General features: G+C 45.6%; 2 protein-coding genes across 2 annotated transcripts in view; both read right to left on the bottom strand.

Annotated features, from left to right (window-relative positions):
• Nucleotides 1–5,306, bottom strand: part of CBX6 (chromobox 6) — a 24,189-nt gene extending 18,883 nt beyond the window's left edge. The window contains exon 1 of the mRNA XM_017737731.1: nucleotides 5,290–5,306. Coding sequence (XP_017593220.1) covers nucleotides 5,290–5,306 — 17 coding nt within the window. The remainder of the gene's footprint in view (nucleotides 1–5,289) is intronic.
• Nucleotides 498–16,206, bottom strand: part of CBX7 (chromobox 7) — a 21,900-nt gene continuing 6,191 nt past the window's right edge. The window contains exons 2-7 of the mRNA XM_017737732.1: nucleotides 16,004–16,049; nucleotides 15,026–15,069; nucleotides 11,008–11,073; nucleotides 10,417–10,483; nucleotides 9,496–9,835; nucleotides 498–7,484 (exon numbers count right to left, since the gene is read on the bottom strand). Of these exons, the coding sequence (XP_017593221.1) occupies nucleotides 7,336–7,484; nucleotides 9,496–9,835; nucleotides 10,417–10,483; nucleotides 11,008–11,073; nucleotides 15,026–15,069; nucleotides 16,004–16,049 (712 nt within the window). The 3' untranslated portion in view covers nucleotides 498–7,335. The remainder of the gene's footprint in view (nucleotides 7,485–9,495; nucleotides 9,836–10,416; nucleotides 10,484–11,007; nucleotides 11,074–15,025; nucleotides 15,070–16,003; nucleotides 16,050–16,206) is intronic.

Consider the following 16,206-nt stretch of genomic DNA (forward strand, 5'->3'; position numbering starts at 1 on the left):
AGCATGCCTGGCAGCCCAGGCCTCATCTCAGACTTTCTGCATTGCCATAAGATGCAGGATATGGGGCACACCAGCACTCTCCTGGTACTGGGGCAGAGCTGTCCTGGCACTGCAGCCTTGTGCAAGGATGTAGAGAACTCCCTAAACCCAGAGCTGCAGCCACCCTGCCATTGGTATTCTCCTCTTCAAATTGTAATCCATCCAAGACCAGTCATCCCAGGTCACCCCTGTACAGCTCTAACTTACCCAGTGGGTTAAAAATTAATAAAAACTTGACCTCCTCCAATCAAAGTAATGTCAGAAACAGCCTTTTGCAGGCTCTATTCTTCATGGATCCTTCTTTACTGATCTTCCTCACGCACGCATGCACATTTTCCATTCTTTTTCCAGCTGCACTGAATATTTACACACCAATAGAAGTGACTGTTGGAAAATAATTCAGCTGTAGAATTAAAGCAAGGGAGGGGGGTAAATGACCACACAAACATACCATGAGGTAAATGTCAGTTCTCATATTTAATATTTTAATAATTTTGTTTGCAACATTTACCACATAAATCATCTAAATAAATAGATGCTGTACAGTCTCTTATCCATATCAGTACAAAAATAAAACCACACTTTGTGTCAAATTATACTTGAGCCTGCCCTCCCTTTGCTATTACAATCTCCTTTTACAGCACATACTCGCTCAGAAAAGGCATTATACTCTGATTGGTTTGTTTGGAATTGGTTTACTCCCTATTTCCCCCCCTCCCCAAATACATTCAGTTAGTCTGTACAAAAGCTAGAAGCTCATTCTGTGCAAAAGGAAGCTTTCTGTGTGCAAAGACTCCAATACTCTAGCGTGCTGATGGGAACAACAGCAACAACTGAAGAGACAGGAACAAAAATAATCGGGGACCCTTCCCTCTAACCGACCCCATTGTCCCCCATCTTCCCCCTGCAACAGAAAGGGAGCACACCAAATTAGGTGAGCCAGTGTGCAAAAGAGTTCTAACGATGTGCGTACGCTGAGGGAAAAGATCGGTGCTTAAAACCCAACGAGAGAACTGGGACGTTGAACCCCACGCTGTGGAGCTGACTAGGTGAGGGAAAAGGGTTCTCTCCCCTTAGCCTGCTCAAAAGGTTCTTGAGATACACAGAACAAAAGCTTCATCTAAATTATTTTAGTTCTTTTGTTGCTGTTCTCCTGGAGATGAGGTGAGGAAATGGCCTCTGGAAAAATCCAGTAGCTACTGAAGACAGCTCCTGGTTCACCCTCCCTTCCTCTCCCCACTCCCTGCAGAAGGACAGACATCTCCTCGTTCCTCAATTAAGCTAATAAGGTGCAATTTGTCAGACAGGAAACTCTATAAAGATGTCTCCGGAGCTGGAAGAAACGGTCATAGTTCCAGACTAGGACGACTCAAACTGAAACTCAACTTCATTTTTCCCTTTCCTCAGTCAAAGGAGGTGGGGAGGGAGGAAGCCAACCGGCACCCCAAAGGCAAGCGAGGGATTTAGCAAGTCTCCTCTTTTCTCTTAGGGAGCCCTCTGCTCCTGGCATGGTGGAGTACACTCCCCATCTCCAGCCATGGGAGGGAGGCAAAGGGCTGGGTGGCAGCTCTGGAAAAATGATAAGGAGCAGCCAGCGGCCTGAAACAGATACATCTTTTACTTTTCAAATGCCACTTTTAGACAGATGATAAGGAGTACTTAGCACTCCTAGTGCTTTGTATTTCCAAAGTGCTTCAAAACATACTTCAGATTTAAAAGCAAAAAAAAAGCTGCTTAACATTTTGACAGATTTGCAAAAAGCTTCTTTGTGCTGACACTACATTTTCTGGTTAAAAAACATAATAATAATAAAAAAAGGTTTTCCACCTCCTCCTCCTCCAAAATACCCCTCCCAGCCAAAACTTTGCTACCCCAGTAATGAGATAAGCTGTGATGGAGGTTCCGAACAGTCTTAGGAGTTCTCCCTTTCAACATCCAACTGGTGCTCTCGGAGAAGAACCCCTAGCATTATTACAGGGCAGCCCACAGCAGGTAAGGCAATCTCAGCAGCAAGACGTCTACTCCATCCCAACTTTGTAGCAATCCACTGCAGCCCCAAATGCTCCCGTGGAGCCCTAGGCCTCTGCCACTCCCAGTTAATTAGCATCATCTGCCTGCCTGCTCCCTGCACAGCCACCATACTTCAAGAAGTTAAGGGGGAAGAGAAAGGTGGAAGAGAAAAAGGGGTCATCTTTACAGCAAGTGCTAGTTACAGGAAAGGATTTGAAGGGTTTGAATTCCATTTTAAGTGATTGCTTCTCTCGCCTTCCAATTGTCCTGGGGCTGTTTTATAAGCCTTCCTATCCTAACCAGCTTCGTGCGTGGAATCCAGGTGGTTTGACACCCAGAAGCTCACACTTTCTCTGTGAGGACAGTAAGTTCAGGCACAGGACAACGTGGCCTGTTGATCATAAGCTATTATCTCAAAACAAGTTTATCATGCCCTTGGGGAAAACCTTTACAATAGGCATGGCAACAAAAGCAACGTGTTCCAATGCTATACATTTTCATGTAGAAATTACCCTGTGCAAGTTGTCAACGTACACACCTCCCTTGCATTCCCAAATGGCAGAAGACTGATACATAAATGCAGCACTCACCTCTCTGCAGGGCCCATTCACAACTCCACTCACAGATGCAAGGGATCCGTTTCACTACAAGTTCTTTGTTTATAACACACCTTCTCTCTCAACTGCCAGCTCACTCAAAGGCCCCTCCTCAACCACCTAGTGAGAGCAGCTCCGAGGCAACTCTGTCCCTCCCTTCCCTGACGTGCATTTGTCCCTATTACTTTCCCAGAAAGGCCCACTGCCCTCTTCTTCCTAGGCTGCAAGTAAACCAGGGGGGGACAGAACATGGGTAGATACCAATCAGCTTTAGAAAATGAGGTTTTTACTTTCCCTGCTTCTTAAAACAAAAGCTCAAAGCTGGAGGAGAGGAAGAGGTGGAGAGGTGGTGGTAGACTTTGCTTTGCTTAATACACAGATGTGGCTAACAGCCCCCACTGTGTTCCACACCCCAGCCTCTGTAGTGGCTACCACGGAGGGTCTTGCCTGAGCTACCCTGCCTATTTTTTGACCTGTGTGAGGCCTCCCTTCTCTATTCCAGTGAAACCATCAAGCAGCACTAGCTGGCATACAGCATGAAACAGTACTGGGGCCAAGGGCCCCCTGTGAGGTGAACAAACAGTTTTATACATCCAGTCACAAAACACCAGAAGAACAATTCTGGACAGTTTCACAACACTAATAACAAAGCCATTCATTTCTCAATAAGCTTCTCTATGTCTGAGCTCTGACATAAACAAGAGTCAATTCACTAACAAATTTGGGCTTATTTTGGCAAATGGAACTGCTTTTGGGTGTTCTCACAATAATATCCTGGTCTTGCTTGAAAAAAAAATAAAGAAAAAAAGAAAAGAATCACCTTAGTCTGACTTCACAAGCAGAAGGGCCCCCAAGCAAATTCAAGACAATAAGGAGCATGCAGGAGGCTACTTAATGCCACTATTTACGTGTTAAAACTTGCTGTTCCAAGGCATCACTTGTATATCACAGCAATAACATCTAGTTTATAACCATCTGGGAACAGAGGCAGTCCTTTCCATATATTTTTTTAAACACAGTGTTAACAATAAAGGCTTTCCAGTCTCATGAAGCCCCTCAGTTCTGTCACATATACAGTGAGTTCACTGCAAGATCTATGAAATAAACACTTCTGTCCCCCAACACTGCTAGTAAATTTTCACATGGAAACAGTTCTAAGAATGACTATTAGAGCAGTTCTTCGAGAACATTGCTTCTTGTGTACAGTTCAGTAATTTCCACTGGCTGAAGTTTATTTTTCTTGTTTACAGCCATGGAGCCAAACAAGGTATGGGAGAGTTAGCCCATTTCTATTCTTGGCTTGTGCTTCAAATAGAATTATTAAGCTCAGCTTCAGCTGGATGCTATTCTGGCTCTTCTAATCAAACGGAATGCTTAACAAAGATCCAAACACAGCATCTGATTTTCATGATTTGTTAGCACAGGAGGTCCCAATTCAACTGTCAGGTTTGGGGTTGAACTGGCAGATGGACAATATTGGGGAGAAGAGACAAACCCAGACAACCTATCTTTCCATCACTAGTAAAACCCTCTCTACACCTGCAGAGGTGGAATAAAGCTAATTTTAAAGTCCCTGAAGACCAGCTCTACCAAGGAAGTTTACAGTGATATGTCAGCAGATAATGTGGAACAGAGCCACACTTTAAAAAGATCAGGAGAAAAATCTTCTCGAAAAGATCTTTGAGATAAACAAGAATTCACGAATGTCAAAAAAAAAAAGTCCACGCCAACAAAGTAACTGCTTACTTTCCTACCACAAACTCCTCTTCACACCCCCCCCCCCAAACCCACGCACATGCAGCTTGTTGTGTCTTAACCCCATTATGGTTAGCTCCTCATTGACACAAAGCAGCATGGCAGCCAGGTACTTTGTTCCACACTTCATGTAGCAAGATGATTAGTCACCAGCAGAACACTAGATAGCCTGATCCAAAAAAATGATTAAGATATGAAGCTGTAGGTGGATCCTATTTGAAAGACCACCACAAGTCTTTGAAAACTCCACTGCAAGAGAAAGAAAATATGTTTAAAGAAAAGTGCCAAAACAAAGTGTTGAGAAGTGTCAGCTGGTGAGTGGAGAGAAAAGCAGAGGATGGAAATCTAGTTTATTAGGACAAGCTCTTTCCTGCTGCAGGATTGATATTGCTTCCAATGTCAGCCAAAGGCAGGAACTTAGTAAATAGGAAGCTTTTTTTGGTGTATTTGTACATTTGAGATGAAGACATGACAAAGGCAGCAGTTGCTGCACTAGAATAAAGAAACCAGATCCTATAAATGCCATGAAGATTTAGCAGGATGAGCTGCAGTTCAAGACATTTTTTTAAAATAACCTAAAACACTATGCTTCTCCAACCATCACTACCTGACCTGCTCCAACCTGCAAGAGTGGACTGGGCCATGTGGTGTGTCCACTTTCACAACAGAAGAGACATGTAGGTATTCAGCATATTTGGCAGGTGTCAGGAAGAGGAGGTGTGTGGGTGATGGTAACAACACCGTCTGACCCCACATCCTGCAAAAAAGGGTGCAACTCCAGACACAGAAGCTTCGCTCTGGACACCCACGTTCAACAAACATCCTGCGCCTGCATGCTTACCTCATCAGCTTGGCCTTGCTAGCTATTGCAAGCTTCTTTCCCACTCACTCTTCCTCCCACCACATAATTCCCCCCCAGCTTCCATTTCTCACCCTCTCAGATTTTTCCATAATAAAACTCCCATCTTACTTCTTTGAGAGACAAAAGGTCAATCCAGAAATTCAAGATCTTCCCAGCAATCCTGAAACTGCTGTGACGGCATCAAAGACAGGCCTGATCAAACAGCTCTGAGATGGAAGGAGAAATCCTAAATCTACACTGAGCTGCCATATCCTAAATGAGGTAAAAACTGCTTCTAGTAAAAACCCACAGTTCCAGTCCAAGCACTTTACAATAAGTAGATGTTTGGAGGACCAGAAACCCTAGAGCTCCCAAATTCTGCAGGCCAGTAGCCGAGCCCCTCAAAGTAACACATTGAGGATTTCCACAGGTGTCTTTATCTCAGAGCTAACAAGGCTCATAGCTTCATTTCGAATAAATACAGCAGATAAGAGATGCTTCAGGTGGGGTGGAGTAAGGAAACATAGTATTTGGGGACAGTAATCATGACAGTAGCCAATGTTACCCTGCAGCACTCTGTCCCGCAGTTCCCACTTTAGACTCTACCTTACTCTTCTTGCTTTCCATTGGAAAAGGTCTATATTTATAAAATTAAGTTATTTAAATAAAATTTGCTTTTAAAAATGGAAGAGAACATGCATGTGCAAGAACAGATGCTATGCTAAACTACCAACTCAAAATACAGCAATTCTTCAAAAATCTCAAAGTGTCACAGGCAGTCCAGCACAAGGCATTTTTAAGTGCAAGATCAGGCAGGTCTATTGAAATGCAGACTGCTTTCCTTGGCAAAGATTTTTAAGCCTTCCAAGGGGAAGTTCCTATCAGTAAAGTAGTACAGGATCACAGATACTGTGAGGAGACTGGAGTCATGGAAGAGTATCATTCAGGCAGCACAATCCAAGAATTCTCATTGCTAAGAATTAGGAATTTTTCCTCTCCTCAAATCTAATACATGCCTTCCCCACATGTTGTTTATCTTGGATCTCTCTATGGGATCCAAGAGCAGAATTTGCTGGTAATCAAGGTCCATTTCTAGCTCAGTTCTGTCCAATTCCCGTGTCCTGGGCCTGTGCCAGTATCTTGGATATCTGCGGTGCCAGGCAATGCTTCAGTTGTCCTATTAGCCCCTCCTCCCAGGGGAGAGGAGTCAGTTTTCAACCAAATTATTACCACAGGTTCAGGGCAGGATTTGTTATTAATACTGAATTTGGCAAAGGGTAAGAAGACCCCACTTTCCATAACACATTCCTCATGCAGGAGAGCCAAGCCTGGAAATCCTGTTTAGCATATACAGAATGGTATGTCTCAACTATGCTGGCTTTCCGAGCTTTTAATGAGGGCAAATTGAATTTATGTTGCCAATTTGGATTTCAGAGATGCATTTCAGTCTTTCCGCATGATCAACGATCAAAGGGAGAAAGCTCTGCTGCCTATACAGACCCATGTTGCAAAGACTGACTTACCACAGACAGGCAAATACGTTTCTGAAGTCCTGACAGCAGGCCACAGGGAAAACAGCACTGGAGAGAAAGTCTTAACAGGCTGGAGTTATCTACACAGGTAGGATCCATCGCCTCTCGCTGCTGCAGGAAGAGAGGGAGGAGGAAGGTGGGAAGAGCAATGTACAGAGATGTATCTTTATCCAAGGGATATCAATTGAAGAACAAGGCGGCAGGCTAGAGATCCAGCTCTCTTTCCACCTCCACATGCCCTCTCCCCACAAATGCAGCTGCCGCCACTTGACAGGATAAAAGGTGAATTGTTCAGCCTGCTGCTTTCACATCAAGGAGGGGAGTCTTTGCCAGGGAAAGGGCCGTCAGTTTTTCAGCTGGACAAAGCAATGACAAACACACACCCCCTACACTGCCCTTTTTTGCGTATCTGAAAGGGGAAAAAGGAGGAAAAAAAAAAAGGTCTCTGTAAACATTTTAAGAGGAGACATTTTGGATTTTTTTTTTCTCTTAAGGGGTAACGTAACCCTTCCGTAGCCCCACCCTAAAAGCAGTGGTTTTGGGGAGCACTGCAAACAGAGATTCAGAACTGCGCACTCCGGTCTCGAAAGAAGCCCTCAGCCACTTGTGCTTCTCTGAAAGTGACGGTAATGGAGTTTGCCGTGATGTCTGTCACTGTCACTTCGCTGGGGGGCACAGTGGGGATCCAAGGGAGACTGGCATCCACATCTGCTGCAGAAAGAAAGGCAGATGAGAGCATGTTAGTGGAACAGAGAAGAAAGAAGGGAGAGGGAAAGGAAGGATGGAAAAAGGGTCTCCTTTCTGACAAACCATAGGTGAAATCAGCCTGTACTGAATCTGCATGTACAGAGCAAGAAAGAACATGTGCAAGCCCTCCCCTCAGAGGCTAAGGGAAAATGGAGGATCAGGTGTCCAGATACACAGTGATATCAGAGCAGCCTACACAGAGGTCAAAAGACCCTGTAAAACCAAGTTCATCTAACCGTCCACAATTCCCCAATACCTCTCATCCCATCTCAGCCCCTAACTTGGTTTTGTGACAGCAAAGCACACTCACCCTGGTTTGAGCTCACCTGCTTCTAAATGCCCTATCCTGCTAAAAAGGCAAAACTTAAAATCTCTTACATACACTCTTTAGATACTCCTAGGGGAGTCAAAGGGAGCCAAAATGGAGGGTCTGCCTCGTACTGCACCTGCAATACAGCCTGGGTGTGATTCTCTCAAAAATCCCTCAGTAGTGCTCCATGGAGAAGCTGCTCTTCCTTTCTCATATTCCTCCTTCTCTCCCAGACAGCTCCATACAAGAAACCCAAGCACCCCTGCACTTTCTCACTGTAAGAATAATTATCAGCCCCTCAGCCACCTAAAGGCTCACTTCCCCACAGCCCCCAGAGACTGCCACGTAAATAGAGAGGAAGAAAACACACCCTCTCCCTGTCACTCTACCTGTCCACTATACGCCTTGTTGTCCCAACCTGGGCAAAGAACAAGAGCCCCTTAAGAGTGTATTTCCTGGCTTCTGTCTCAAACACCTGGGGTGTCTACTTCCCCCCCCCGGAAAAAGTCCAATTCCCCCTAACAGTAACTGGGATTCCACACAGGCCATGTGTCAAGGGGAGAACAAAACCAGTTTTACAATTCTGTAGTGCCACTCACTCTTCTGATCCCCAAGTGCTTTAGCGCCCCATGCTTCCAGGGAGAACAGCCCCACACATTTCCTCACCGCCAGGATGTAACACTGGGTTCCTCTCTGCTACTCCTATTGCTGCCTCCCTGGATTCTGAGCATCATTCCAATCTCTCTCAGAAAGGAGGGAATAGCGTTGACTTCCAGAACACAGCCCTTCCCCTAAGATCCTACCTAATCCAGCCTGGCTAACAGCTACTCCTAGCAAGGAGTAACAGGATTCCCTTAGCTACTACAACCAGCACAAGCCCTGGTTTTCCACTCCTCAAGAAAGCTACGCCTTCAGAAGCTCTAATAATGCAGGGCTAGAGTTTCCCTGGTAACTGAGAGCAACACACACATCCCACAGCCCTCCTGCACAAGATGCTGGTATCGTTCCCCAAAATGCCAAATGTGCTTGGACATCTCCCATGCCTACACTCATGCTGCCTACTCAGTGGGATCAGGCAGGAGTTACCATCCTCACTTCATCTCTCTCTCCTCCTCTCACATAGCTCTATAGCAAGAGGCTTTAGAAGGGTGTGGAGAAGAAAGGGAAGGAGGGCACAGGGGAGTACACTGTGAGTTCCTAGCAGCATTCCTGTATGCTTCTCAAAGCAGCACTATGAGAGGAGTGCCACTGTCCAAGCTCGTCCACTGCCAGCCAAAGTCCTTTGAGCCAAGCAGCAGGCTGAGCACGTGTGGATAATGTGGACAGAGGCAGAGTTCATCTCTGTCACACTTGTGTATCACGTCTGCCAGGAGAAAATCTTAAGAGGAGAAAAACTTGCAGTATCTTCTGCATGTTTTCTAACACTGGGAGGGGCATTAGGGATGTCAGACTACAGAGAGGCAACAGGAGCAAAAAAACAATTAATCTGTGCTCTTCAAACAAGAAAGAAACCTGCAAACAAGAGGGACATAATATGGGCCCACAAGAGCTGCTCTGAAGACCTGACCTAAACCACAATCCCAGGAGGATGTAATCAAGGAGGAAGGATGCAGAACATCTTTGACATGCCCCAGAACTTCACAGCCAAAGGGTAACTGGCCTTACCTTCTTTGCTGGTGTGCTGCGTGGCCTCCCAGTCGTCAGGGCTCTGCCTGGCCTCTAGGCCCACGGCATCATTCAGGAAGAACTCATGTCTGCAGTTTCGGTTCTCCAGACTCGCCATGCGGGGAAACTTCTTCCTTGACAGTCGTAGGTACTTCTGGTTTTTGCGTTGCTTCCGGAGAGAGAATGGCAGGACTGCACCCCCAGTCTTCTCGGGAAACTCTGCCTGCCCTGTCTTGGCCCCTGGCAGGCTACTGTCTCCTCCTCCAAACCTCCGTGCAAGAGAGAAGCAGAGCTTCTCCTTTCCCTTGTGGGCACTCCTCAAGTCCATGCCATACAGCCGCTGCCAAGACACCAACGCAGCAAGGGTCAGAGCAGACATCTGATCATACAGTCAGGGCTCCCCACTGGGAACCAGGAAAATATTCTTTGTTCTGTCTCTGAACATCTAGATGAGCTAGGATAAGGTATGGTGCTTCTACAACACCATTTCTCTCTCGTCTTCAACTGCCTTCTAAGCTCTTCCTAATATCTGCTTCCTAGGATTGGCTGCTTTGCTTGGCAACAGTGAAAGCATGCTGAAACTCCACTTCCAACCACGGGCTACCTTTGACTTGATGGAAAATCCAAGCTCAACATGAAATTAAAAGAACACACACACCAGGTAACCTGCAACTACCCAGGCCCATACTTTATAAAATCCTAGTTCAGAGAGAAAGAGCTGTTGTTTTGTTTTGCTTTTTAAAAGACATATTAGCTACCTCTTCAGCTGACAGGTTAAAATTATCTGCTTAAACACTGATTTCATGTTGTTAACTTGTTACCTCCAATTTTGTCCATGCAACAGCAAACAGTTTCCACCTCACTGAGAGGAGCAACACAGCAGCTAAGGAGTTAGAAATACACAGAAGAGCAAAAGGCTACCTGCAGTAGGAGGCGCTTTGGTTTGGGGCCTCTTTTCCTGTACCCTGATGCACGGTCTCTCTCTTCCCTGTGAAAGAGGAATATGAATCAAACTGAGTACTAAATACCACAGCATAAAACCTAGTTGGGACTTCAACCTTCTACAGCATAGCTCCCTCAATTTCCTTCACTAAAACCCAATGGTGACCAGTGTAAGCTTGGAAAACATCCCAGAATTGCTTCCTGTAGGAGTGAAAACCTTGCAATAGGGAAATTTCTCTGATACAGCTAATCAAGGATGGGTTAGAGAAACTTCCCACCTCACATCACTCCAGTCCAGCTCTGGACCTGATCAAAACCTGAATCTGATTGTTCTCTGGCTCAGTGCTGCCTGTTCTTGGCCTCATTTCCTCAACAATGCCAATCAAAGCTGCTTTAAACCTGTCTTGACCATCTCAATCAACACCAGGGTACAAAAATCAAGCGGGATTCATTGCTATACATCTCATCTGTGACTGAAGTAGGGACAACAGGGGCACTTTATGCATACAATGAAATAAAGACACTATTTCTTTTGCTGCGTCCAGGGAGAGAAAGAACACGTGCCCTTACTTTTCTTCATAAGCCACTACCAGGCGAGGGTCCAAGATATGATCCTCTGGCTCCCATGTGCTGTATCTGAAGAAAAACATAAGGAATAAAAAGTAAACAGTATTTTAATGAAACATTCTCTCTGCATGCCTGCTACCAGTGTGCTGCAGCCCTGGATACTGTCTTCACAAGGGTTGGTGGGGCCTGCCACAACATTGCGAGAGCTCTGAGGAATCCCAGTCATTCCCTCCCCAGCTTCCCAAAACAGGCAGGGCCAAGCATCAAGCAGCTCTTTGTACAAAAACAGGGAAGACTTTCCTCCCCAGGGCCCCCTCCACACTGTGTGCAAAGCCTGTGCAGACACTCACAAACTGTTTTTAAGTCCATGCCTAAACAGGTCGCATCTGCAGCACTCCCTCAAATCCAACAAACCCCATGGAACAATGAGGCATGGTCTGATACATCCTTCTGAAAAATAGGTCTCTCTTAATTTAGAGTGCTCAAAGAGTAAGTACGCTTTCTCACCTGCATTATTAATTACTTCTAATCACTGAAGCTGAAAGGATTCATTTAAGAGTGTAGTTTTTTTCCACTGATGCCGTTCAACCAAACATGTTGGGACCTGGGCCCTGGGGCAAGCTGATGGCCACTTGCCAACGCCTCCTCCTCCCGCTCGGCTCCCCCTACAGGTTGTTCCTATCGAGCGGAGCTCATCGACACAAATACCCCAACTGCACTGTGGGCAGGGCCACCCACACTGCTCCGAACAGGCTTCATGCTCCCGAAGCAGCCTGGGAACAGCGTCATTCGCTGCCCCAACTCCCCTCCTCGACAGCCAGACAGCTGTGACAGGAATCAGATGCTCAGGAAAGGGCTGAACCCACCTAGCAGGCAACTCCAAAACTGGTTCCCAAAGAGCACAGCTGCACTTAATACTAGGGAGAAGCAGCCAAAACGCTCCCACTGTGGAAGCTGAAAGAAGCACAAAGTGGTCCTTGGGGCATGTTTACTTCTTAGGGGTCATGCTTGCCCAGAAAAGGTGGGTGTCATGTCTCTACTATACAAACTCTAAGGCAGGAAAGTAAATCTGAATCCTCAAATGCCTCAGAACACTAACTTTCCTGAAAGCAGAGCTCCTCCCAGACCCTGGGGAGGAGGACCAGAGAGGAGTCACATGCAGGTGCACAAGGGTGCATTGTATCAGTCCCTTTGAACAGCAAGAAAGCATTAAGTTTACATTTCTGGATGAAGCACAGGCTGCATGTGAGGACATGAGATACATGGGAGGTGGTTTGGGAATGCTTTTCCCTTTTGTCTCCCCATTAGAGAGAAGAAGGGTACTGCAATACTGGAACATTACTGGAGGATGGGTCTAGAAATGAAAATACAATTTTTTTACAAAAGAGAGAAACAAAAATAGGACATTCAGATATCTCAAGGTGCACTGTACATCAGAGAGTTAAGAACAGACATGTCTTCATAGCCAGCTGATCCCTCCCTCTCTCTCTCCCTCCTTTGCTCATGCCTCCTGCAGCAACCTGACTGTGAGCTGTCAAAGCCAAGATACTGTTTGAAAGGAGGAAGGTTTCCTCCCAGCTGCAGGGATTCTGGCACTCATCCTACAAATTTAAGAAAAATAACACCACAAGGGGGGAAAAAGTCATTGGATTGCTTTTCATAGGCAAGAGAAGAAAAGGGATTTGCTTAAAAAAAACACCCTGGTGGGTGTTGCCTTTTTCTCTGCAGTTCAGATTCTGGCTTCGCTGCAGTGGCAAAACACTGCATATAAAAAAAACATGGTTGAGTTTGCCACGCGCGCGCGCACACAGAGCTTTATATATGGGTACACACAGCCCAGGCTGCAGCAAACTGCAGAGAGCAGGCACTCTGGAAAACACAGATCATATGATCTTCCTTCCCCCTCCTTCTACTCCTCCTCTTCCCCCTCCTTTTAACTCCAACACAAGTTGTAAACAAGCTTGTAGCTAGAATCAGATAGTCACTCCTCCATTCCCTGACTCCAGCAGTGCAATCCATAAATCTGAGGTGTAGGGCATGAATAAGAATTTTTTATTAAGAAGAGGGGGAAAAAAATTGAAATAAGAATTTCATGTGAAAGCAGTAAACTACTGACCTATCCTTATTCCCTTCCACCATACTTTCACTGGAAATGATGGGATAATAGGTACAGAGATTACAAAGAGCATTGCAACAAGGTTGGTAATTACAGAAGGGAATGATGTGGGATGAGGAAACAAACACAAAGATACAAACAGCTTGTGGTGCTGCATGCCATCACGGGCATATGTATGTTTAGAAACAAGGAACAGAGACTGCCACTGCAATGAAAAGTGACTTCAATGCTCTGAGCACCTTGGGTTTAAGTAATTCAAACCACTGAGGGAACAGTTACAGTGGAGGCCGGCAGGAGTAAGGAAAAAAAACCCAGCAGTCCTCAGATTTGTAGTTTGGGGGAAGAGGGAAGATGCTTGGACATGCCATACATCAAAGTAAGAGAACCCTGACATCACCTTGCTCCCAGGAGAACTGTGCTTTAAATTCCCCAAAGTGTTTCTGTCTCCCCCAGAGTTTCAAGGCACAGGACAAGGAAAGGCAGCAGTTAAGAATAAGGCCTGCTCTGTCTAAGAAACATTACACCATGCCTCAGCCCACCTTCTTGGCAAGGGACTTTACAAGAGAAGGACTTCAATGCATTTGTTGAAAGGAGAATGGGATAAACATCGGTATTCTGGCCAAGAGGGGATGAGGCCTCAGAGGCTCCAAATACATTTCCCACCCTCTATCAGTGATTAAGTAAGACTTGGCTATTAAAGGCTGAAGCAGTCCAAGAAGTGACCCACACTACATGGCAGGTGGTGCTCAACAAGTGAACAAGGTTACACTCTGACAGCAGAACACTCAAGAATAAAGCCACCCTCTCCCACCGCCACCAGAGAGGGGGAAGCGGCTTATCTTCACACATGGCCTATAATCATAAGGATTAGGCACAACAATTAGGCACCCAAGAACACATTTCAGCTTCTTGGACACTAGGTACAGCCAGTCAGAACCATCCTGGCTGGCCTCACTTTGTGGCTGCGAGGATGAACCTGTAACAAGCAGCTCCCTTTGCTTAGCAACAGCAGAGCAACTGCGTGTGTAACACTGCTGTCCCCACGCACATCGTGTATGTACACACACAGGCACAAACAGAAAAGCAAAGACAGGGCCCCATATGGGTTAGCCAGGAGGCTGTTCTACTAGACTGCTAGCTGACATAGTAATATTCTCCAGTTACCTAATCCTCTTAATCTCAAAGCATTTTACAGACTGCTTAAGCTCAGAGCAGTGGCTCTTCTTCAGAAGCAGCTGCATTTTAATGAGAGAAAATGTCTGTAAACAGTGCACAGCAATGCTGAAAAAAACCCCAAACTTTTCTTCCTTTTTGCAATGTAGCAACCAAAGCAAAAGCTGAAAAGGCCCTCAGAATAACAGAGGCTTCAGACAAGGAAATGAAAGCATGGCGGTAATTTTCAAGGGACAAAGATCACCTGCATTCGGCTACAATCAATAAATCTGAAACATTGCTCCTTTCCGTTGGTAAATTGCAGAGGGGAAGCAGTAGGAGAGGAAGACAAGACCATCAACATGTTTTCTATTTAAAAGGCAGCAGACAGCTCTAAAAATAAAGTGGGGTCCTCTTGGTGCTGACTCAGAAAAGCAGGAGCCATTCCAAGTTCAGAAGAATCCGGGTTCTTTGTTGAACTCATAATGAATTTAAAAACATTTGTATCTAGAAAGCATCTCAATGAAATATTTCAGTGGTGGCAAAAACCAGTCAGAATAGACTGGCACACAGTTTGTATTCCTTAGCTGCAAATTCACAAACAGATTTCAATTTGGTTTGTGGCTCTTTGGTTTTGTTATTGTTGTTGAAATGAGGGACAAGACATTACCCATTATGAATGAAATGCTCAACTGCAGAATGCAAGCTATTATGGAATATTAAAGAAAAAACAGGCAAGTAAACACAACTTACTTTGGGGGCCATCCTTTCCACTTCACCAGGTATTCTACTTTACCCTGAGGGTGGAAAAAGGCAGAAGAAAACAGGTGAACTACGGAACCAAATATGGGCTACAGTATGAGATGCAACCAATCAACAGGACTGAACTCTGCAACCAAAAAGCTTGTTTCCCATCCCTTTATTTTCAAAACATAGCCACTTCCTCATTAAACTACATTTGCTATACCTTTTTCTCCAAAAAATGGGCACACAGGGGTGTTTAAGCATGCTTGTACTACCATCACCTTGGACTACAGCTTTGCAGAAGGCTTGCAGGGAGAACACTAAAAGCCAACCAGAGAGCAAGACGGAACCATTCACACATTCACAGGCAAACCTACAAGAAGTCAGCACACATAAATGCAGGAAGAAGATGTATGCCAGGAGCAAATGTCAGATGAATTTTTTTTTTAAAGCAGAGAGAAGAAACACAGTATTTCAGAACCTATGAAGCATCTCTGGCATGTTCCTTTCCATTTGCTACATGCTCTACTCAAACACTGTTCCATCCATCACAGGCAGTCATCCTTTCGACCCAAGCAATCAGCAGCTCACAGCTGAAGTTCAGAGCTACGCTTTTTTTTTTTATTCACTCTAAGTACAAGATTTTAAAAAAAAAAAAAAAAAAGTGTAGTGATTGGAAACTGCATTCAAGGGCTCCGCAAGCAATGTGAACAACTATCAAAGTATTTAATGTTATACTGAGGGGTTTGTTAAGCACTTCCCAAAGCATGGCAAAGGCCTTTGTGTCTGTGGACGACCACTCTCGCAAGAGCCACTGCTGCAGCCACAGACACCTTTACAGGAGAGCAGAGCAAGGAAAGCAAGGGTACTTGAGGCAGAGAACCAGTTTCATTTTCCTCTTGGGGGGCTCATCAGCTTCCCAAGGCTGGAAAACACTCCCCTATAAGGAACTTTCCACCGGATGATCTCTACACACTGTATGCTTACAGGTTTATCCTTGCAACACTCTGCGGGGACGGGAGCGCTTTCACGGCTGGGGAAACTGAGTCACGGGAGCCTTCCCAAACCCTCTCCGCTTTGGGCTCTCCCGTGTGGTACCACCAGCACTCATCCTGCAGGCAGGCTGAACCCCAGCAGCGACAATCGCCCCCTCCTCACGGGCAACACGTGTGTCCCCCGCCCGCCAGCCT

Source organism: Corvus brachyrhynchos, unplaced genomic scaffold, assembly GCF_000691975.1.
Source record: "Corvus brachyrhynchos isolate BGI_N302 unplaced genomic scaffold, ASM69197v1 scaffold56, whole genome shotgun sequence".
NCBI classification, from domain to species: Eukaryota; Metazoa; Chordata; class Aves; order Passeriformes; family Corvidae; genus Corvus; species Corvus brachyrhynchos.